This window comes from Mycteria americana, chromosome 1 (genome assembly GCF_035582795.1).
Source record: "Mycteria americana isolate JAX WOST 10 ecotype Jacksonville Zoo and Gardens chromosome 1, USCA_MyAme_1.0, whole genome shotgun sequence".
Taxonomy (NCBI): domain Eukaryota; kingdom Metazoa; phylum Chordata; class Aves; order Ciconiiformes; family Ciconiidae; genus Mycteria; species Mycteria americana.
In genome coordinates, this window is record NC_134365.1 from 1,003,603 (window position 1) to 1,026,232 (window position 22,630).

Here is a 22,630-nt window from a genome sequence, read left to right on the forward strand (position 1 = left end):
GGGGGGAAGGTGTGGCTGGGCTCGGGGCAGCCGGGCGCGTTGGGGTCCGGCTCCTCTCTGCGGCGTCGGTGGCTGGGCTGGAAGGAGCGCGGCACAGCGTGGCACGGCCCTGGCCAGCAGCACGGCGACATCCGGCTTGGAGCTGAGCTGGGGCCCCGCGTTGGTGAGTCTCCAGGTAAACAGAGAGCCGGGTCACTGGCCGCCCTTCTCCTTGCCAGTGCCTTGGGACCCTGCCTTCGCTTTTCATCACCTTCCTTCCCGTTCCTGCGACGGTTGTTAACCCTTTGTGCCCTGCAGTTGCGGCTCTGGATGTGACGGTCTGGCCCACAGCCCTGCTGGCGGGACCCCGGTGCCGTCCCCTCCCGCGCTCGGGGGACGCCTCTGCCGCAGGAGCCGGCTCTGTCCGACCCACCGTGCCCCGGCCTCGGCGCGTCCATCGCGCGCCCAGCTCTGAGCCCGTGCTAACTCCTGCAACAGCTTTTGCAGCCCGGTTTAAGCCTGGTTGAAGCCTGGCTTCCGCTGGCCGGAGCACGGGGCAGGGCGGATGGGCTGCCTGGGCTGGCTTCTGCTGTGCGGGGCGGGAGAGCACGGCTTGGGCTGGCGGGGGGGGCCGGGGCTGCCTTTGGGAGGGTGAAGCCCGGATGCCGGGACAGCCTCCCGGTCCCGTCGCTGCCTGAGCCTGGCCAGAAGCCGCTGCCCGTAAAGGTGCGTGTGGTTCCCCGACCGGGGAGCGGTGGGCAGGCGGCACGGGCGCTCGGCGGACAGGGGCACGGGCCGGGGGCTGGCTGCGTGCCCGCCCCGAAGCGCTGCATGCACCCACAGAGTCTGGGAATGAACCTGTCCCCTTCCTGGGATCCGGGGTTTGTGTTGGTAATTGGATAAAACAGTTACAGCATCTGACTTGTTTCCCCATGCCCTATAAATTAAAGATTAAGGTTAATTACAGCGATGAAACCTCTAAGTCCTTAAGTATCGAGCACTGAGCCCTTGCCGGGGGATCGCTCTGTGTGCGGCTCAGGCTTAATTTGAAGCTCGATTCCCAGCAGCTCACGCAGCGTGGCCGTCTGCCGCGGGCCCGGGCGCACGAGAGGCGGCGTGGGGCAGCGAGCGTGACGCTGTGGTGCGACCAGACCCTTGGGTCGGTGCGGCGGGGCTTGTTTCGGTGAAGCTCGGCGCGAGCCGGCGTCCCTGGCGCTGGGTTGGGCTGGCTGTGACAGAGTCCTCTGGCTTTGGGATGCGCTGTGAGTGTCCGTGGGGGATTTCGGGTGGGCAGCAAGCCAGGGCACGTGCTGAAATCCAACCCGGAGGTTTTTTGCGAGCGCTTCAGCAGCTTCGCTCCTGCGTGCGGGGAGCCAGTGCCGATTAAAACGGGAACAGGGTGATCCCCGGCACGCTTGCTCTGCCTGGCCTGGGGCCCAGCTTGGTGGCTTGGGGTTTTTGCAGGGCAGGACGATGCCGGTTACTGTAATCGAGCTGGGTGCAAGGAGGAGAGGTCCAGTTTGGCTCTCTGTGGTTTTTGGGGATTCTCCCAGCCGTTTTCCCCATACGGGTTTATTTGTCTGACCTCAACGCAGTCGCTTGGCTGAGGTTACCGGCCATGGGCGCAGGGTGCGGCCAGCCCATTGCCGGTGCCTGCGGCCCGTTTGCTTACTGGGGGTCAGATCCCCCAGTAAAAGTCTTAACATCACGGTAGGTAAAAGCATCTGCTCCTCACTCAACGCTCCTGTAAGCCTCGCCGAGGCTGTGCTGCGCAGCCCAGGTGGTTAAAGCCCTCGTGCCGAGAACAGCGTCCTCCTGGGCCGGCCGCTGCGGGCGCCTTCCCCCTCTGCACGCCCTGTCCTGGGGGGCTTCCCCGGCGCGGTGCTGGTGCCAGCTTTTCCCTGCCTGTGTCCTCCTGTGCCGTGCCGGCGGCCGCGCGGAGCCCCTTGGGGTGCTGTGGGCACGGTGCCCTCCCGAACACGGGGGTCCCCCTGCGGCAGCGGGGAGCGATGGGGCTGCCAGAGCCCTGGGAGGTGGGTGGGATGGGGTGGGACTGCCCAGCGTAGCCGTGCTCCTGGCTCGGAGCAGCCAAAGCGGCAGGGGCGATGGCCCGGCTGGGCTCATCGGGTCAGCACTGGGAGTAAAATCCCGATCTGCCGAGTCCTTCGTGTTATCCACCGCGCTGAGATCGCCCCGCGTGCGGTTGTGCTGCGCTCTGAAGGAGGGGATGGGATGTTTGACAGGTACCGCCGGGAAGGTGCAGGGTGCGGAGCTTGGCTCCATCCTGCATCTCCGAGCAGGAAACCTGGGGCACCTCCTCGCTTCGCCGGACCCGTGAGAAGTTGTGCCCTGTGGTGCCACGTTTCCCGTGCCCTGCCCGGGGCGGGCTCCGTCCCTGGAAGTCTGTCTGTCCGCACAGCGTCACCTCGCCTGCGTGCTCAGCTCCGTCACCTCTTGCCTCCCCAGCCTCCTGGCTGCTCTCCTTTGCCGCCTGCCACCGAGCGGCTGCCGGGGCCGGGGACCCCCTGTAACCCCTCTGCCTCCCCGCAGGTGCTGTCGGGCTGCGCCATCATCGTCCGCGGGCAGCCCCGAGGCGGGCCGCCCCCCGAGCGCCAGATCAACCTCAGCAACATCCGTGCCGGGAACCTCGCCCGCCGTGCCGCCGCGGGCCAGCCGGATGCCAAGGACACCCCGGATGAGGTGGGTGCCTCCTGGGAGCAGTGCCGTGCGGTCCCCCTGGCCCGAGGGTCGCGGGCGGAGCTGGACGGGGTGCCTCCAGGCTGCTGCCCCGGCCCTGCAGACCGCAGCACCCTCGGCTCGGCCGTCGCAAGAGGCATTGCCCGTTCCCAGACCTGCTGCCGCTGTCGCGTGGGGCGCAGGCAGCTCCCTCTTCGCCCGGCTCGGGGCACGCGGGCTGCTGCCGCTGCAGGATGAAACAGTCCCTTCAATCATCCTTTAAGAGATCCTTTCCCTGCTCCAGCCCCCCCCAGTGTGGATTTTGGGGCGGATTTCTCCTTCCTCGCCCTGCTACGGCCGCACGCGTGCCCAGGACGGGGCAGGCGTCGTCTGCTAGCGAGGACCAGGCGTGGCCGGGCAAGGTCTGCGGGACCAGGGGAAGCCGGTGATGCCTCCAGGCTTCTTCTGCGGGGCTTTGCCTGTCCCGGGAGGCAACGGGGATGTTGCTTTGGCAGCCTGGGTGCAGGCAGGGCTGCCCGTACCGGCAGCGAGGCGCGGTGATTGGGAGCGGTGGGTTTGTGTCGGAGGGAGCCCAGCCCCGGCCACCCATCCTCCCAGCCCCGGGGGTGGTGCGGAGCGCTGGCGGCTAATTGCTCTCCCTGGGGAGTTTGTCTTCTAAACACTGCTTCAGCCTTTAAATGTCACTCTTTTAAAAAATTACGCCTGTCAGGTTTGCTAATTGTTTATGAGCACGTCATGTTCTCTCCTCCGGACCGTGTTCCCCACCCACCCGCTGCGGTGGAGTGGGGCTGAGCTCGCCGGGGCTCCGGCGCGTTTGTGCCGCGGTGCAGGGAGGTGCCGGGGGGGACGCGAGAGCCCGCTTCTCCCGGCCAGGCGCGGCCGCTGCGCCGGTCCCGCTCTGCTCCTTTGCCACGGGCACCTGCGCAGCCTTGGGCAGGAGCCGGAGGAGCCCCCTGCGTCGCCGCAGCTCCAGCCCTGCTCCCTCTGTCCCCGGAGCCTCCCTGGGCTCGGCCGGCTGGGTCTGGCTCTGCTCGGGGAGCACGAGGCCGGCTGGAAAACCAACCTTGACGCCTTTGGGGGGGACGGAGAGGGAGAGAGGGGGTGTTTCTCCTGCAGGGTCGATTCCTCTGCAAGCTCGTGGGCTGCAAACAGCCTCCAGCGCGGTCCCGGGCTAACGCAGCACACGTGGAGGAGAGCGCGAGTCCCCCGGGGCGGGGAGGCTCTGGGCTTCTCCTCCTGCGTTTGACCCATCGGCTCACGTCGACTTCTTTCCCTCCAGCCCTGGGGGTTCCCGGCTCGCGAGTTCCTGCGGAAGAAGCTCATCGGGAAGGAGGTCTGCTTTACCGTGGAGTACAAGACCCCGCAGGGCCGGGAGTACGGGATGGTGTACTTAGGCAAAGGTGAGCGCAAAGGGGTCCGTCGGGCACCTAAAGGGCTGGCAGGGAGCGCGCGGCCGCAGCGTGCCGGAGGAGGGTGGTTTGGGATGCGGTGTGGGCAGCAGAAGGATGCACGCCCGCTTTTTCGGTGGAGCTCCAGCTGTTTAGAGGGGAGCGATGCCCAGCGGCGGTCCCGGCTGCCTGCGGGGCTGCGCAGAGCCGGAGCACGGCCACGCTCTCTGGAGCTGCAGCCGCCGGTCGATGCCCCGCAGCATGTGGATGCAAGCCGCGGCGCTAGGGGAATTCCCATAGGTTTTCCCTTGCCATCCTTTTTGTCGGTATAAATCTTGCTCTCGTCTCTGGCCGATGGAAGTCGTCCAAAAGGCTTACCTGTGGCCCCTGAGGATGCGGCGGAGCATCGGGAGCGAAGCCGCCCAGCCCGAATGCTGCGCGGTGCCTGCAGGCAGCCCTCTCCCTGGCTCAGAGCAGCTTGGGGCAGGGTGGCCGTTTCGGTGCTGGCGCAGGTGGACTTTGGCTCCGGTTAAGTCCCTTCTCATGGCGAGCACGATGCCGGACTGCACTCTGCTGGGTGCTGTGTCCCCTCTGCCAACAGCCCTGGCCGATTTTTGGGTCCAGCCGTGCTGGTGGATGAGTTTTTGGGCTCTCGCTCCCCGTGGTTTAGCCCTCAGCCGTCGCCTGGTCTGGTGAGAGTAACGGAGAGAGAAAGCGGCTTAGAGGTGACCGCGTCCTGCTGCCGGCTTCTGGGCTGCACCGCTCTGCTCTGCTGGGCTTAGCTCCTGCTTGGACTTCCCGTGCCCGTGGGTCTCAAGAAGGGGGACGAGATCTGCTTGACGTGGGTGGGCTCCTGGGAAGCGGGTGCTCGCCGGGACCCAGCTTGTCCTCCAGTGCCGCCCGGCTCAGGGTTACCGGGGCAGATGGGTGCACTGGCTCGGCACAGGGGCGGGAGATGCACCGAGCGAACCACGCACCTCTGCGCTCAGCGGAGGGTCGGTGCGGAGCCGGGACGGCCCCACGACTGGGATATTTGGGATACAACCAGGGCGTGGGTCGGGCTCAGCCGGAGCTCCCTGGCAGTGTCTCCCATGGGAAGCTCAGCGGGGTAGCTCGTTGTTGGGGGAAGAAGGGAAGGACCAGGCGTGTGGAAGGGGCTGTAAAGCAGCTCAGGGGCTGCTGAGTTTTGGGGGTGCGTCCCCTGGGGTAGCTCCGGTACAGACTGGGGTGTGGGGTGCCCTCGGCCCCGTGTCCCTGCAGACTCTGCTGCCTGTGGCTGAGCCGTGCGGGGCCAGACTGGGTGAGCGGGTGCCGTGAGGCATCCTTGTCTCCACGCGCGCATCCCGACATCCCTGTGGTGCTCGGGGCCTTTCCCGCGGTGGAAGCGGGAGGCTGGCTCGAGCAGCAAATGACCGGGACTCGCTTGCTGCCGCGGACAGGGTTTGTCCCAAGGCAGCGCGGCACAAATGGAGCAAGCGGGGTTTGCGTGGAGGCCCGGGGAGAAAGGAGGTGCCCCACGATTTGGGGGAGAGGCTCTCTCTGGGTCTGGGGCAGGAGTTGCCGGTGTCTGTGGCTGGGCAGGACGAGGATTGCCAGCCGTCAGCTCTGCTGCGTGGCCAGAAAGCCCAGCATCGCTGCTGGCTCCGGGTTCCCCGCTGCAGAGGATCAGCGGGTGCGTTCGCGGCCGTGCGGCTCCGCGGGGAGGCTGGAGCTCTGTCCTCGGAGGTTTTCGGGCTCGGCTGGACGTGGCCAGGGCCAGCGTGGCCCGTGGTGGGCAATAGCCCTGCCTGGACCCCCTTTTCGCCAGCACCTTGTAGCTGCTGCGAGGGTGACCCAGGGCTGGCTTCCCATCGCCGCCGCATCCCGGTGCGCTCCAGCCAGCATCTCCTATGTCCCTATGGGGGTCCCCCTCCAGCGTGGGAACGCGAGACCCCCACAGTCCCCAGGCTGCGAGAAAGGGGAACGGGGCCCCACGTGCTGCCAGGGTGAGCCTGTACCCCGATACCACGAATAACTGGATATTGAAGTTACCTCCATGCTCTTTCCTGAGCTTCCAGTTTGCTCGTGGGTTGGGGGACTGGGAAGCCCGTTGGGATGGGGATCCCCTCCTGCAGAGTGGGGGATCGTAGTTTTGGAGAGCTGCTGCTCTCCGCTTTCCCGCCCTGTGGGCCATCCTTCAGCAGGAATCCTGGCAGGTCCCGACAACGCAGTCTGCAACAAGTAAACCTTGAAAGAGGTTTTGTTGTTCGGTGGCACCGCGATCAGTGAAGTGCTCCCTTTCAGTCATCTGCAGCCTTGTTGTCTGCCACATTAAGGACTTTTATGCCGTGCCTCCCGCGTAGGTGTCAGCCTTATTGTTAAATCCCAGCCTGTCACACAGCGGAGGTGAGAAATGAAGCATAAAATGTTTCCTGATGAAGTTTGTCAAGGTTTAAATACTATTAATATGGAAAGGCTGCGACAGCTTCCCTGGCAGCGATGCAGCAGCTGTCTGCGGCTCTGGGCTTTGGAGGGGTGGGGGCTTGCCATCGCTCGCTGCTGGTGGCCGAGCCGGAGCGGAGGTGCTGGGGAAGGGTGGGGGTTCGGGCCCCTCCCTGGCCATCCGCGCCATGCAGCCCTGTGCCCTCCCTTCTGCCTGGGCAGCCGAGGGTTTCTCCCAGGGGATTCTGCCCGAATCCTCCCGTGCGTCTGCTCTCCCTGGCCTGGGATCCCCCCTGGACCCTGGCGCTTGTCCCCTGCCTCCCCGGGGGCTCTGGCTCCCGGTAGCCATCAACCCCCCCGTGTTTCTGCAGAGGAAGGATGCTTTGTGCGGAGACGGCCGTTGCAGGGCGTGCTGGTACTGCAGCCTTCGCTGGAAATCCAGAGAGCCCCTTTGGTGCTGGGAGGGCATTGCCTGTCTCCCCTGGGTGCTGAGGATGTCCCCTTCCCACGGAGATGGCCCTGGGGGACAGCAAGCTTTGGGGGACAGCAGTAGTGCATCAGAGCAGTGTGCCGCCTTCCCGCTTGCGTAGCCCTGGTCTGGGGGAAATGGTGTCCCCGGGAGAGCCCTGGGCTGCTCCGCTCGATGCGTCGTGATGGCCGTGTGCTGCTGGGACGCTGGGCTGGTGACGGGAGCCTTTTGCTCCTGGGTTGCTCCGGCACTTGCCAGCTGGAATCATCTTGGGAGTGCTTTCCAGGACCGAGGTCTGCGTGCCTCCGGGTCACCCCGTGCGCTGGTGACTCGTCTCACCGACTCCTCTTCTCCTCTCTCCGCAGACACGAGTGGCGAGAACATTGCCGAGTCCCTCGTGGCCGAAGGGCTGGCCTCCCGCCGGGAAGGGATCCGAGCCAACAAGTACGTATGCGGCTGCGTTCCTGCGCTGCCCCGGTGAGCCCGTCCTGCGCGGCCGCACCGATCCTCTGCCGTTATTTATCCGGACGCAGAGCTGTTGGGTTCCTCGGCTTTGGCTGGGCACCCGCCCCTGCTCCAGGGCTCTCTGCGGTGCCCGGGTTCCACGGGCATCGGTACCCCAGCACAGTGACCCCTCGTTTTTAGGGTTGGGGTGGCGAGGGGTTTTGGAGGGGGAGCCGCGTGTCTCCTTGCCATGGATGCTGAAGCACCAGAGCTGTGGCCCTGGGCTGAAGAGCAGAAAATCTTCTGAAGCTCTTGGTCGCTGGATAACAACGCCTGGTGGGGAGTTGAGGCGCTTTAATTCGTGCGAGAGAGGTGATGTTCCTGCCCCTCGTCCTACGTCCGGGTGGCAGACTGGAGCCGATGGCGATGCTTAGCCACGGCCCCGGAGCAAGGGAGAAGCCTGGTCTCGGCTGCGGCGTGCCGGCATCCCCCCGCACGGCCCCGGGTCCCAGCTATCCTGTGCCAGGGGTGCGAGTTGTTTCTGTGGCACCGCTATAAATACCGGTCAGACGCTATTTCCATCCCCGCGCCTGCTGGGCCTGGAAGCTTGCCCGTGTCGCTTCCTAAAACTGTTCCTGGCACACTTGGATGCTTTCCACCCAGTGTTTTCGGTAGCGCAGCCTGTAAACAGGTATGCGGAGTAAATAGAGCGTGCATTGCCAAGGGTGTGGATGGGTTATTTTATGCCCGGGCTTGCCAGTGCTGAAGCCTCGAGCGCCGGTGGGTCCCGCTCGCTGCCTGCCCGGGTACGCAGTCCCCGTCCCAAGCCCTTGGGGAACGTGCTCCCTGCCTGGTGCTGTTGGCTGGTCCGGCGTTCAGTGGCTCTGCTTTGGCACGGTCGGGGACCACCGCAGGGCGGTGATGCCTGGGAGAGGCACAAAAGCCACTGCGCCCGTGCCGGAGGGGCTGCGGAAGCCGCCAGGCTCTGCGGGGCTGCTGGGGCCGGGGGCGAGGAGCTGCCAGGAGGGCGGGTGCAGCACCGGTGGCGGAGCCTGGCAAGGACCGGCAGCGTTCGTAGGATGAGCGGGGTGCAGCCGGAGCCGGCTCTTGCCTCCCTGTCCTGGTTCTGCACCTCCTGCGTCGCTCCTGAGCTGCGGAGGTGGAGTGAAGGAGGAAAGCCTCCGCCTGCCAGCCCGCTGGTGGTTTTGCTCTGACTTTCTCCTGCTTCCCGTTGCAAGTGTCCCCGGGGGCCCTGCGGAGGCTTGTGCCGAAGGGGGCCCGCGAGCCCAAGCAGGGGCTGGTCGCAAGCAGCTGGGCCGTGTCGGCTGCCACCGCTCGTGGCTAGTGGCTGTGTGACACCCGTGGGAAGCCGTGCTCGCACGGTGTAGGGACGGCCGTCGGAGACCGCCGGGGCTGGTGCTCCCCCAGGCGCCTGGAAGCCAGGGTGATGGGCCAGGCGGGACCTCGGATCTGACTTGGTTCCTCTGCGCTCGTCCCTGCTTTCCAGCCGGCCTTCCCTGCCGAAGCCCCCTCGCCTGGCTCTGCCGCAGGAGCGCCTCGGCTGCGGCCGCGCTGCTGATCCCATCGGAGGGCGGTTGCGTGGTGGTTCAGCTAAGGAGAGCGGAGCAGCCCCCCGCCTGCTGCTCGGGGAGCCCCGCGCTCCAGCCGGAGAGGTGACCGAGGTCCCCCGTGCATTTGCTGCCGGAGACTTTTCGGGCGCTTTTGGACTGGCCTGTTGTGCCAGAGGGAAGGAAATTGGGGTGCGGGTTGGGCGCTGTTGTCCGCTGCTTGTGCTGGGGGGGCCTGGGCAACCCCACGGGGACCTTTTGGTGGCTTCGGGCTCACGAGGGTCTGCTGTTCTGGTCCTTCAACCTCCTCCTGCGAGTGCAGCCAGCGGGCAGCGTGCCTGGCGAAGGCTGACGATGATGGTGCGGGAGCAGGACGTGCAGCCCGCCGGGCTGGGCGATGCCGCTGCCGCGAGCTCCATCACCAGTGCGGCGGGGCTGGTGCAGCGCGGTTAGCACAGGACTGAGCTTCCTGCGATTAAATATCGCCTGGAGCGCGTCGCCGCTCTGCGTTTGCTCTCCTGATTCAAAGGGCGCGTTAATTAACGGGTGCGGGAGGTGACTCTCGGCCACTCGCTCGTCAGCTGCTCGGGTCGGGCGCTTCTGTGTTGAACTCGGGATTCCTCAGGTTGCAGCTTTGCCCTGAGTTGAAGAATGCTAAAACACAAGTAAGACCGAATTTGTTTAACGGGTTAGGACGGCGCGTGGCAGGGCTGGCCATCGGCGTTGGGAGGGGGCTGCTGCCGTGCTCTGCCTTAGGCAGCCGCCCGCGTGCGCGGGACCGGGGACGATCTGTGGTTTGGTACGGCACGCGGGCTGCGTACCTGGGCGTGCCGTCCCTCCTCTCCCAAAGCGTGCTCTGCCGCGCCGGGAGTTGGGGCTGCCGCGTCTCCCCGGGGCTGCCTTTCCGTCGCAGGGTACCAAGCAGCCTCTGAAAGGGTTGCATGGCCTAAACCTCCCCGGTTTGTCCGAGGTGGGGCTTCCAGCGGTGGGTATTCGGACGTCGACGGTGCAGCCTCTGTGCCGTGGTGCCGGAGAAACTTCCTTTGATTGACTGCGTGTTGCTGTCAGCAGCACGAAGCGTTGCTCGCCAGCTCACCCGGGTGGTGCTTTTTCTAGATGTGAGCGGTCAAATCGCTAAAGCATCCAGGAAAGCGCCTGGAAGATGGATGTTCCCGGTGATAAAACACGCAGGAACTGGCAGCGTCCTGCCTGCCCCAGACCTGGCCTCACCCCGTCTCGTCCTGTCCTTGCAGCCCCGAGCAGAGCAGGCTGGCGGAGCTGGAGGAGCAAGCCAAGAGCGCCAAGAAGGGGATGTGGAGTGAGGGGACGGGCTCCCACACCGTCCGGGATCTCAAGTACACGATTGAAAACCCCCGGCACTTCGTGGACTCCATGCACCAGAAGCCGGTCAACGGTAAGGTGGCACCGACTCTGGCCCTCGCCGCTGGGCGCTGGGGCCGCCCCTGCCCTCCGTCCTCCGCCACCTGCCTGTACCCGGCCTTAGGGGCCAACTGCCTGCGCCGCGCTGCTTGGGCGCCGTTCCCGGCACCCTCTCTCTGCGGAGGAAGGAGGAGGGCTGGCTCCAGGTCCGCGGCTTCCGCTGAGCCCCTCCGCAGCGGGACCAACCTCTCTGCTTTTGCTCCGCAGCCATCATAGAGCACGTCCGGGATGGCAGCGTGGTGAGAGCCCTCCTCCTCCCCGATTACTACCTGGTCACTGTCATGCTCTCGGGCATCAAGGTGAGGCTCAGCTGCTGGCCCCGGCAGGCATGCTCAGCAGTCCTCTCCGCAGCAAGTTCCCTCTTGAATTTGCACCGTCGTTCATGGTGCATCCTCCTCGGCGCCTTTTGGCACTGGTGCAAGCGTGCGGGGGTTGCACCGGTACCCGCCTGCCGCCCCGGCTGCTGGGCTCGCGGGACCGGGGCAGGGAGGGATGGAGGCCGGGGTACAGCTGCCTTGTTGCCCGCCGCGTCGTCCTGCGTGCGTGCACCTTCCAGTAACAGGCTGGTCGCAGCCTGCGGTTGTGTGCGTGCCGGCGCGGGGTGCCACTGCGGGCACGGGAACAGGTTTTGGGTTAGGTGGGTACCAGCTCCGTGCTGCCAGGCCCGGCAGCAGCCCGAGCCGCGGGCTGTCAGTCACCCTGCCGGGATCCCCTGCTTGCCGGGGGAGCGGTTGTCCCCGCTCCGCTGGCGTCGGGGTGGCTGCTGGCGCGTGGGCTGGAGAGCTCGGCCGCCAGGCGTGGCGGGAGGCTGACGGAGGGCGGCTCTTGGGCTGGGGGCTACCCCGGCGGGGCTGGGAGCCTCCTGCCTCGGCTCCCTCTCACGGGGCCCTTGCTGGAGCGCCAGAGCCTTTTTTTTTTTTTTTTTTTTTTTTTTTCCCCTTGCCCATCTGACCCAGGGTGGATCCACCCTAGGCAGGACTATGCTGGGAGTTGGTCCCCGTACCCGGATTTGCTCCTGGCAGCGTTTGCTGGGGCGGGTAAAGGGCTGCATCAGTGCAAAATGGCACGAAAGCGTCGGTAGGTGCAGCCCCCCAGCCTGTCTCTCCCAGAAGCTACGGCTGGAGCCCAGGGGCTAGGCGCAGCCTTCCTCCCCAGGGAGGTTTCCCACCCCCTTGCCAAGGTTTTAGGGGCCAGCCCGTGCCCTGATCATCCCCCCTCTGCTGCAGTGCCCCACGTTCAAGCGGGAGGCGGACGCCCCCGAAGTCCCCGAGCCGTTTGCGGCTGAAGCGAAGTTCTTCACGGAGTCACGGCTGCTGCAGAGGGACGTGCAGATTGTCCTGGAGAGCTGCCACAACCAGAACATCCTGGGCACCATCCTGCACCCGGCAAGTAGGGGTGGGAGAGGGTCCTGGCGGGCTGTCGGACTGTTGGTCGTCACTCGCTGGACATGCTAAAGGTGGTTGCAAGGTCCAGGTGCCTCTGGTGGGGGCTTGGGGCAGGTGGGAGTCGTGGGCTCTTTACTGGTGGACGTTGGAGACCATGGTCCATCTGAGCAGCCCATGAGGAGAGCAGAGCCCTGTGGGTATCGCTGGGGTGGTCTCCCATAGCCCTGGGGGCACACGGCGCTGTGGCCCGGCCTTGCAGGGCTCTTTGGGGACCTGTGACATCCAAGGGGCTGAGCAGGGCGCGTGAGGTCCCCCCTCGCAGCAGGGCAGGGACAGGGACAGGCCAGCTCTCCTGGGGCGCAGGGGTGGGTGTCGATGCCGCGTCCCCCGCAGCTGAAGCGCGCGCCTCGTCCCCTTCTCCGCAGAACGGGAACATCACCGAGCTCTTGCTGAAGGAGGGCTTTGCCCGCTGTGTGGACTGGTCCATCGCCGTCTACACCCGCGGCGCTGACAAGCTGCGTGCGGCCGAAAGGTGAGTCCGACGCCGGGAGCCGCAGGGCTGGGTGCTGGGGTGGGCACGCTTCCAGCACCCACGGGGTGCCCGGGGTGACTCCAGCCCCGTCTCCCCATCCACATGTGGGGCACCCCCAGTGCTCTCCTGGGTGGGAGGTAGCTGCAATCTCTCCTTGCAAGTCTGCACCAGCCCCACGGCCTCTGCCGGGGCTTTGCTGGATGATTTAACGTACGGCACGTCCGACCCTGCTGGGGTTTCCTGCCCGGGCGTCACGTCTGTCCCCCTCGCCAGGTTTGCCAAGGAGCGCAAGCTGAGGATCTGGAGGGACTACGTGGCCCCCACGGCAAACCTGGATCAGAAGGACAAGCAGTTCGTAGCCAAGGTGAGCGGCTGGCAGAGCAAAGGAAGGGGCGGGGGGCGGAGGGCAGGGGGCCTGGCTGCCCTTGCTGGCCTCCGTACGTGCTTGGACAAACCCCCGAGGGTTTTGCCTCTGCTACGTCCCCGCCACGATGCACGACGGCGCAGGCGCACGCTGGCATCTCGGGCAGGCCTGGGGTGGGAAGGCAAAGCGGAGGGGAGGGGAAGGGTCCACGGCGTGTGGGGAAGGGCCGGTGGGTGCCCTGGGGCCTCGCTCCAGCTGGCCGGGTGCTGCGGAGGTGCTCTCACCCTGCCTGCTGCTCTCCTGCCTGCCGAGGCTGTTTGGGCTCGGCGCGGTTTTCCTTCCCTCTCCTGCCCGCGCCTCCAGCGCGGTGTCGGGCGCAGCTCCGTGGCAGCCCCTGCCCCGATCCTGGGGGTTGCCGGTGCGGAGCCGTGGGGCAGAGCCCGGGGTCGGCCCCTCCCTGCCGCGGCCGGCCCAGCTCCGGGGCCTCGCTAGCCCCACGCGTGTGAGAGCAGCTCCGGGGGTGCCCCACCGCAGCGGTGCCCCTGTTCCCGCCGGACGGAAACCGTGCCTACCCCTGCCCCGGCACGATTCGGAGAGCGTAGCCCACGCAAAAGGGAGGACGCGAGGGAAGCTGCGTGGGGCTGCCCCGGCGCTGCCCCTGCCCCGGGTGGGCATCCCTGCAGAGGGGCGGCTCGCCGGGCAGGGCTGGCCGGGAGCGCGGCGGTGGGCAGCGGCGGCGGGCTGCGGGGGGCCGGGCACCGCGCGGGGGGAGCAGCCCGCTAGATGGAGCTGCCGGCTCGCCGGGGGCTTCGGCTCGCGTGGAAACCCTGGGAACCGCGCAGCAGCCGGGGTTCTTGGAACGTCGGCTTAACCCCTGCGCTCCTCCCGTGCCCGGGTCGCATCCTGCCCCGGAGCGTCCTTCCAGCTGCCCCGTCCCTGCCGGGGCCGTGCCCGGACGTCCCTGCCTTGCGGGCGCGGGAGGGAGCCTGGCCGCCCCTTCCCTGCCCGCCTCGGGGGCCGCTGGCCGCCCCGGCGCCGCCGGCTGCGGGGGAGACCGGGGCGGCAGCAGCGGGGCTTGGGGCAGAGCGTGCCTGGCCGGGCGCTGGCTGCGGGAGCTCTGGAGCTGCCGGGCAGGGCAAAGCCGGGAGCTCTTGCGGCCGGGCCGGTCTGAGCCGCGTGATGCGACCGGCTTAATTAGCTCCTCCGTGCGGTGCTGTCGCTGGGATCTGCGCGGCAGCTCCTGGCCCGTGGGATGAGGCCGGGCGGGCGCTGGCTCGTGCGTTAACTCTGAGATCGTGCCCTTCGAACTGCAACTGCCCGTTTGTCAGCTCGGACGCGGCCGGTGGTAGCGGTAGCGGAGGTCCCCAAAAAGTTCCCACCGGCTTTCCCAGGCGGTGAAGGGTTTGCTGGGCTTTTCCTCTTCGAGGGGTGCGTGAACGTGCCCGAATGCCAAGCCCAGAGGGTATCTGAGAAGGCCAGAGGTGAGAGCCCGTCCCTGGGGAGAAGGACCGTGTTTGGTCCCTACCCCAGGCGCTGCCGTTGCGGTGAGGAATAACACCTGGGCAAATGCCCCTGCGGGCACGGGGACGGCCGTGCGAAGGCGCTGGCACGCTCGGAAGCGCCATCCTGCCGCTGGCAGAGGCTGCCGCCGGAGCCCGCGCCAGGAGCCGGCACGGGGGCCGTTAGTCATGCTTTGCTCAGCAGCTTGCGGAGGGCTGGTGGAGGGGGCGGGTGGCCGCTCCTGGCATTTCGAAGATGCCCGTTATTTTGTTGAATAGCTCGTGTGCAGGCTGGGACGCTGGCGGAGAGCTGCGGCAGGCAGGTCTCTCGTCCCAAGCCTCCCGGCACGGCAGCAAAGGTGGCTGCGGCAGGTCTGGGGCTCAGCAGCGTCTCCAGCCCTTGTGCCGGGCGTTGCCATGGGGTAGCCGTCCACCCCCGGGGCCGTGGAGCGGAGGGGACCCCGATGTGCAGGCTGCATCCCGCTTAGGGTCCCGGGGCCGAGCGCACAGGATGGCCCTCCGGATCCGGGCACAGCCCCTCCCTCTGCTGGGGTCCCCCCCCGTCTGGGAACACTTGCCCCCCGGCTCGCTGCAGCCTGGGCTCCGCTCCGGCGTGGTTTGGCTGCTCTGGATCTGAAGTAAGGGCCCCCAAAGGCGGTGAACGCCACTGTGCCGTCCTGCTTCCTGGGGAGAAGACGCAGAATTTCTCCGCCTTTGGTTAAAACCTGCTCTTTATGCAGGCCCGTGCAAATCAGCATTTAGGGAGCTGTCAGGCGAAGCCCCCCCGGGCGCTGTTGGTTTTGCAGTGTCAATTTTTGGTCTTTTTCCCTTCCCGGGAATTGTAAGTGACAGGGAAAATCAGGACAAATGCCCGCACGCCTCGGAGGGCCAGAGCTGAACCCAGAGCTGGGCACGTGCCCGGCCTCTCCGAGGGGCCCTGTGAGCCGCCCCCCCCAGCACCCTGCAGATGGGGCCGAGCACCCGTAGGCAGCGGGCAGGCAGGCAAGGGGCAGGCAGCGATTGCTCCGGTGCCGAAGCTGCCTCCATGCTCGGCAGAATGCCAAGGCGCTCGTTTGCAGCGGCAGAGCTGACGTAGGAGCTGCCAGGGGGCGGCGGGGGGAGGAGGAGGAGGAGGAGGAGGAAGATCCCAACCTGTCTTTGCACCGTTGAGCAACCGCGGTAAATCGGCTCCGGCTAATTTTGCATCCCGCTGCCGTAGCAGTCAGCTGGCAGTGCTTTGAGCGGAGGGGTTGGTTTGGGGAGAAATTAAGGTTTGGCCTCGATTGTGGATTTGATGCCTGTGAGTGGCAAGAAGAAAAGTGGTGGAATAAAAATGTGAAGAGGCTGGAGGCTTTCTCCTGAATTCCCTACGTCAGCTTGTCTTAGAGCACCCAGGAATTTGGGACAGCGCTGCTTAGAGCTGAATACGTTGCGCTGAAAGCTATCCTCTGCCAAAAGCTGTTTATAATACAGCTTTGTACGCGGGGCTCGGAGGGCCGTGCGAGGCCGTGTCGTCCCATCTCCCTGCTGCGGGGCAGGATCAGGCCCTCGGGGGCGGGGGGGTGCGCTGGGCAGCCCCTCGGCCGCATCCAGGCTCGCTGGCTGGGCTGTGCATCGCCTCCTGCCACGCACCGGCTCCGGCGCTTTGCAGGCTGGAGGAGGCTGTTGTGCATGAGCTGTGCCTCTGGCTTTTTTTTTGTGCGTGTGTGTGTGTTTTCCCCCCTTTGCAAAATGCTTGGAGCCTTCGTCGTGGCCAAATCATCTCTGATCTCAGTGGGATCTGCCAAAGCCAGCCCGGGAGCTGCTCTCCTGCTGAGCTGAGTGCCAGACCCTGCCAAAACCCCTCAAAAAAGCAGTTTTCTCTTTGGGGGCAGCACCGGCCCCTCTCTCCGTGCTGGGCACCGGCTCCCAAAGTGCCACCATCCCTGTCGTGCCAGGTCAAGGTGCAGGAGGTCGCTCCCGGCTTCGGGGATGCTCCCCGTGCAGCAGCCTGTCCCTGAGCCCTCTCCCGGAAGATCTAACGAGCTGCCCTCGTTACCCCAGGCAGGGAGCCGTGGGGCACGGTGGCAGCTGGGGAACGGCCCCACGCTCCCCAGGCACGGGGGTCCTCGGCCCCGTGAGCACCCAGGGGAGCTGCTGCGGCGAAGCCCGTGGCAGGGGCAGGCGCGCAAAGCGCTGGGGTGGAAAACGGGAAACCTCGTTGGGATCAATGCTCTCGGTGAGAAAATCTTCTGGCGTGAAAAAATATTCAGGAGGCACTGCTCTGACCTTCTTGCCCCGGGGGAGCAGGGGTGGGGGCGAGGGGGGCAAGCCTGGCCGGGGCTCGGCGGAGGGTCGCTGGAGCCCATCTGCCCGCAGGACCATCGCCCAGCCCTCCCCTCCCTGCACCCCGGCTCGAGGAGCCTCGGCGTGGGGTGGAGGCTGTGTCCCAGTGTGTCCCAAGGGGTTTTAGGGAAGTGGCACCAGGGGACGCAGGCTCTGCAAGGAGCAGCTGCAGAGATTTAAAAAAAAAAAAAAAGAAAATCCTTTCAATCCGTTTATCAAAGCGCCTTTCTCAGGCAGGTGAAGCCACAATAAATATTGGATAAAGGAAGCTGGCCAGCGCAAGCTGAGAAATTGTTAGCACGAAAAACGGCACAGCCTCGGAGGCTGTGCTGTCTCTGGTTTTGCTGCCGCTGTCGCCGCTGTCACCTCTGTCACCGTGCCCCCCTCCTGCCCGCGGGGTCCCCGGGGAGGGGGCTGCAAAGTGCCTTCTGCCGCTTCCCTGCCTGGGGCGATGCTGCCGAGCTGGGGCTGCAGCTCCTGCCTGGAGGAGGGGAGCGGGTGCCCGAGGAGGGGTGGGCACCCGGGGCTCGCCCTCGGCTCCTGCTGCCGCCCTGCCCCGTCCTGCCTGGGACTCGCAGCCCCCGGGTGCCCCGGGTGCCCCGGGTGCCGTGTCCTGCGGCGTCCTGTGCCCCTGCAGACACCCATCGCGGCCGGCTCAGCCTGGCGAAGGGCCCTGCGAGTTAATTCCTGCCAGGAAGGGGACGCTCGGGGCCGGAGGGGCTCGGTGAGTCCCCGGTGCCAGTCGTCAGCTCCTGCACCTAACCCGGGCCGTGCCGCAGGCCGGGGTGCCGGGAGCTCTCGGGAACCCACCCTGCCGCCGCCTCTTGCCGGAGAACAGATGAGATCTGACCGCGGCTCCGACACGGCAGCGCGAGCGGGGGGATGGATGTGTCGCGCAGCGCGGGCTTTGCCCCTGGATCCGACCTGCGGCTCTCCTGGCTGCGGTACCTTATCTTCGCGTCTTGCTTTTTCGAAGCGGTCTGCGCGAGGGAAGGGATAGATGCCCGACGTGCTGCTGGGGTCCCGTCCTGACCCCTCCAGCGGTGAGGATGCCCTGAAGCATGAGATTTGATTACTCCACTTCGCGTGCAAACTGCTCTGGGCTCGGTTCTGCCGATGAAAAACAAAGGATCTGGGTCCCGGGAGAGGCAGAGTCCCTGGGTAGGGACGTCCCCTGGGGGGGTTTGCTGTGCCGAGAGGAGCCCCAGCAATCCTCGGTGTCTGCTTTAATTTTAATTCCTGTAATCCTGTTATCCCTTTGGCTAAGCACGTTTTGAGGCACTGATGTGCTCGCTGGGGCAAAAAGTGCTGCGAGGGGGACGAGTCTGTGCCCTCCTCCCTCCGCTTCCCCCCGAGCTCTGGCTCGGCTCTGGGGGGGATGCGTGGGGCTGCGCTCCCCGGGCTCGTCGTGGATGAGCAACGACAGGAATCTTTTGCCCTGGTGTGACTGGGGGGACTGGGTTTGTGCTGGGAGCGGGCAGGGGAAGGCACGTGCCCTGCCAGCGGGAATGCCCGGCTGCCTTGTCCTGCTCCGCCTGCTGCTGCTCGGTCCGGGCTGGAGAGCGGCATTTAATGAAAACTGAGAAGATTAAAACAGCGTGCCCTGAGCCCTGCTGTCCTCCGCCTGCCTGCGCAGCCCTGCCTGCCTTTGCCACCAGTTTTTTTAATTAATTTGCTCCCCGGGCGCGTGGAGAACCACCAGCCAGGACGCGCTGTTGTATGATCGTGGGGTGGAAGAGTCTCCGCTGCGGGCTGTGCTCGCTCCCTCCTCCATGTGCGCTCATCTGTCGTCCGGTATCGATGCCTGTGGTCCAGTCCCCTCTCCGGTTTTGTTTCTGGAATGCAACCCTGGGGGGCTGAGCTCTGGCACAGGATGGCACACGGCTGGCGATGTGCTGGCGTGCCACGGCGTCACCGTCCGGGGACCTTGCAGGGCTCTGACCAGCGCTGAGCTCTTCGGGCTCGGAGAGCGGGATCGCGGACACGCCGGCAAGCCGCGTTCGCTCCGGTGACCCGCCGGGCACCCGGGATGGGCTTGGAGCCGCTCACTCTGTGCCGGCGGCCGGAGCCGGGGTGGGTCAGGGTCCGTGCCAGAGCCTGGGCAGTGTCGCAGCGGTGCCTGGCTCTGGGGCTCGTGCCGCCTGGGTGCCACGCTGCCTGCGGGCACGGCGTTCACCTTGGCCTCTCTCCCTCCCCAGGTGATGCAGGTGCTGAACGCGGACGCCATCGTGGTGAAACTGAACTCTGGGGACCACAAAACCATTCACCTGTCCAGCATCCGACCCCCCCGGCTGGAGGGGGACAGCACGCAGGTGACCGTGGGGACGTGCGGCGGGGAGGTGACCGCGGGGTGCGATGGGGAGGGTGCTCTGCTCCGCTCCCCAGCAGTGCAGCGTCTCTGCTGGGCGGCAGTCGCTGGCGTCCGTGGCCGTCCCGGGATGGAGTCCCCTCCCCGTGAGGCTCCTCTTCTATCTGGCCTGACCCCCCTGCAAAGTACCCCCTTTTTCTTCCTGGGGGAGCCCCACCTCACGGGATGCAGGAGGCCTTGGGGAGGGTCTGAGCGTGCACTCTGATGGCTGTAGGCAGACCGCTGCCTCCCTCGTCCCCTGCCTCAGTTTCCCTCTCTGTATTGCGGCACTCTGCTCTGGGGAGGCGGGAGAGCCCCTTTTCCAGGGCGTGGGGCTGTGGCCGGCGTGCGGTGGGATGCTGGGGGGAGAAGCAGGAGGCTGCGGGGCTGCTGGAGTTCGCAGCGTGTGCGAAACCCTTTAGTTTTCCTTCTCCTCCCCACCGTGCCGTTCAGCGAGGTGTCCGGCCGTGCCGCCCCGAGCATCTCTCCCCTCTGCCGTGGGGCTGGCTGGGGTCGGGGAGCGCTTCCCTCCTTCCTCCCCGCCTCTACGAGGAGCGGGCTCCTCTCTCCTCTGCTCAAATGGACGCCGGGGTCTGACTCGCGGAGACCTGCAGCGTCGGGATCTGATGGAGAAATCCCGGGGACTGAAGTCTTCGGAAAAGGCCGCATTGTTCGTGCGCGGTTTGGTCTCCGCTGTGCTTCGTTTGAGCGTCTTGCAAGCCGGCATGCGCTGGACCTCGAGCCCTGCGCTCGGCAGCGACGTGAAAGCGCCCAAAATAAGCTCTGCCGCGCGGCTGCGGGTCGCACGCCGAGTCCCCTTCACCTCCGCTCAAAGTGCCTGTGCTGGGCCGGGGGCCGGGACGCCGGTTTGATCCCCGTGCCCCTCTCTCGGCGCGGAGCGGGTGGCAGCGGGGCAGCCGGTACCTGCCGGCAGGGCCGTGACCCGCGGTGCGGGCACGGGAGCCAGGCACTTCCCGGCTTCGCCTGGCGGCAACTGATCTGAAACCATCCAAAGGCTCCTTAGGGCAGGGATTTATCTGCTTGCTGCTTTTTTCTTTCTTTTATTTTTCTCCCCCCTAATGGTTGATGCTCTCGAGAGCTGCAGAGACACCCGCCGAGCACCCACATTGTTCCTAGCGGAAACCTCCTCCTCATCCAGTGCCTCTCGAGAGGGCGAGGAGCGCTCCCGCCCGCGAGCGAGAGGAGGGCTTTCCAGCCTGCAGCGGAAAGCCAGCCTTCGCCCAGGATTACGTGAAAGCCGCCTTTTCCAGGGCTGTTTTTTCCCCCCGAACGTCACCGATGCGCTGAGCGCCGGCTCGGGCTGGCCTCGCCGCGATGGCGCCGCGTGCCATGGCTCCCCGAGCTGTTGGTGTGCGCAGGGGCAGAGCCCGGGTTGCTGTGGGAACGGTAATTTGGAAATTCCTCCCTCCTAGGATGCCGCCTTGTTTTGTACACACTGAATTATGAATAACTTCCCAGATTAGCCTCTTCCTCCTGCCGTTTCTCTGGCGTCAGCGCCGGGTGGATGGGAGCCACGGCGAGCTAAACGGCACGCTTGCACGGCGGGGAGGGCACGGGGCGGCTGCAAAGCGGCCACCCATGCTGGTGGGGGGGACCTGCTCCCTCGTGCCCCGCCGGCACCGTGCGGCGCTGCCGGGAGGAGCGTGTGGTTTCTTTGCGGAGCGGTCGTGGTCTCCAAGGAGACTGCAGAAAGGCGACTGCCCCCCACCGCGCTGCCGGCTCCCTTGGCAAAATCCTTCACTTGCTTCGGCGTTGCGGCCCTGGCACGTGGGCGGTTGCCTTCTCCCTGCCTGCCGGGAGCTGCCGGGCTCACTGCCAGCCCCACCGCCACGCACGGTGCCGCCCGGGGGGTGCCCTGAACCCGGGCTCTTCCCCCCGCTGAGTCTGGGGTCTCGCTGCGGCCCCTCACGCTGTTTGCCCTCCTCTTTCCCCGTGCTCGGGCGTGTTTAATGCAGCGGCGCAGGGAAGCGTATCGGGGTCACGCTCGCGAGCGCGCCGCAGGTGCCCCCGCGCCCCGAAGTTGCCGGGTCGCAGCCAAGTCGCTGGTCTGCGTCTGGCTTCTCGTTTGGGGAGCTCGCTGCACGGAGCGGGCTCGGTATTTGGAAACAGCCGCACCTTTACATCGCATCCAGGGTTTGCAGGTGCCAGGTCCTGCTGCCGGACCCTCCGGTGGGGTGAAGTTACCCGTCCACACCAGCGTGGCCTGGCCGGCACGGCCCCAGGTCGTGCAACACGGCTGCGGAGCAGGAGCTGCTTCCACCTTCCTCCTCTCCTTCCTTCTCCTGCAAGAGCTGGTGCAGCCGGCGCGCTGGAGCCCGTCCTGCCCGGGTCTCGGGGCCGTGACGGCTGTAGCGATGAGATTCAGAAAATACCCGTTTGGGTACTTGGCTCGCTGCGGTCGTGCCAGCCTCCTGCTTGGGCATCCCCAAACCGGGAGGGTTTCAGGCTCCGGTGCCGGTGCGAGCTCTCTTGCCCTTCGTGGTCTCCCCGCTGCTGCTTGTGGGTGCCCTTGCCCCGTGCGGGAGCGAGTTCAGGCACCCTGCCTTCTGCATGCCCCAGTTAAACCTCATTTATTTCTTTCTGGGTTTTGTCCTTCTTTAGGTCCTTCTGCATTTTCATCTCTGGCTCTGCTTACGTGGTTGCTTAATTACCTGTGAATGCAATTAATGAAATGTTTACCCCCGTCCCCTTCCAGATCATTAGTTTAAAAAAAAAAAAGGGGGGGGGGGAAATCAAAAAACACCAACAATCAGCGAAAAAAGCCCCCTCCTGACAAACCGGGCACCTTGCTCAGCTGTGTGCCCCTCTCCCCCGTCCCCGACTCGGTGCTTTGCTGCTTGCGGGGGGGAGCTCGGGGGCAGGACGCATCCCCAGCCCCACGGGGACCCTTGGGTGCTGCTGCTCCCTGCGAATCCTTGCTCCAGCTCCTACCATCTGGAGCTTTCCGCACGGGGGGACTCCGTGTGGGAGACCCCGATCCTAGCTGCCCTCGCAAAGGTGCGGTCTGAGCTCGGGGCACGCACGCGTACGTATGCATTGGGGTCGATTTGGGGCTGTTCTGGAAGGTTTTACCCAGGAGGTGCTGGGTGTGGGCCTGGCAGCGCCGTGGCAGGGCGCCGGGGCTCGGCAGCGTTGGCTGCGAGCCGCTCTGCCCGTGGTTGGGGCTAGATGTGTACCCACCGTAGCAGGTAGCACGTAGTTAGCGTGGCTCCGCCGGGGAGATCCGTCTCCATCCCGCCGAGTGCAAATTGGTCCCAAGGCACCTGATCAAGTAGATGGGAAATGACAAACCGAAAATTCAGCGTAATAAAATCCTACAGCCTTTCATCTCTCGCCTTCACCGCCCAGCGCGAAATGAATCCTGAGAGCAGGAGCTGATAGCGTTTAATATCTCTATCGCTTGTCTCTGCTGAGGAACGTAACGTATTCAGATGAAGATGCATCTCCTGCCGCTGCCCAGGTGCTGGGTCTGCGGGTGCGGTGCCGGTGCCACGGGGCACGGGGACGGCTGGAGCCCCCTTGCCGGGATTTCTGGAGACCCTCGCCGGGCCGGCCCCCTTGGTTCGGGGCAGCATCTCCGGCGATCCTTCCCCAGGCCATGTCCTGCCACCACCGTGGGCGCAGTGGCTCACTGGGATGGAGGCCGAACCGTACGCCGCGCTCACCGCAGCTGATCCTGCGCTCGTCTCCGGTGAAATGGCCTGAGCCTTGTCTGGCTGGGCTGGAGCCGGGGCCGGTTTCTGCCGCGTTT

General features: G+C 66.0%; 1 protein-coding gene across 2 annotated transcripts in view; it reads left to right on the plus strand.

The window, feature by feature from the left end:
- The window catches only part of SND1 (staphylococcal nuclease and tudor domain containing 1), a 141,397-nt gene that overhangs the window by 2,455 nt on the left and 116,312 nt on the right, over positions 1-22,630 (plus strand). For both annotated transcript variants that reach the window (XM_075509173.1, XM_075509238.1), the window contains exons 2-10: positions 2,530-2,679; positions 3,956-4,076; positions 7,320-7,398; positions 10,220-10,380; positions 10,614-10,705; positions 11,633-11,791; positions 12,217-12,323; positions 12,597-12,687; positions 18,710-18,823. In XM_075509173.1, coding sequence (XP_075365288.1) covers positions 2,530-2,679; positions 3,956-4,076; positions 7,320-7,398; positions 10,220-10,380; positions 10,614-10,705; positions 11,633-11,791; positions 12,217-12,323; positions 12,597-12,687; positions 18,710-18,823 — 1,074 coding nt within the window. The remainder of the gene's footprint in view (positions 1-2,529; positions 2,680-3,955; positions 4,077-7,319; positions 7,399-10,219; positions 10,381-10,613; positions 10,706-11,632; positions 11,792-12,216; positions 12,324-12,596; positions 12,688-18,709; positions 18,824-22,630) is intronic.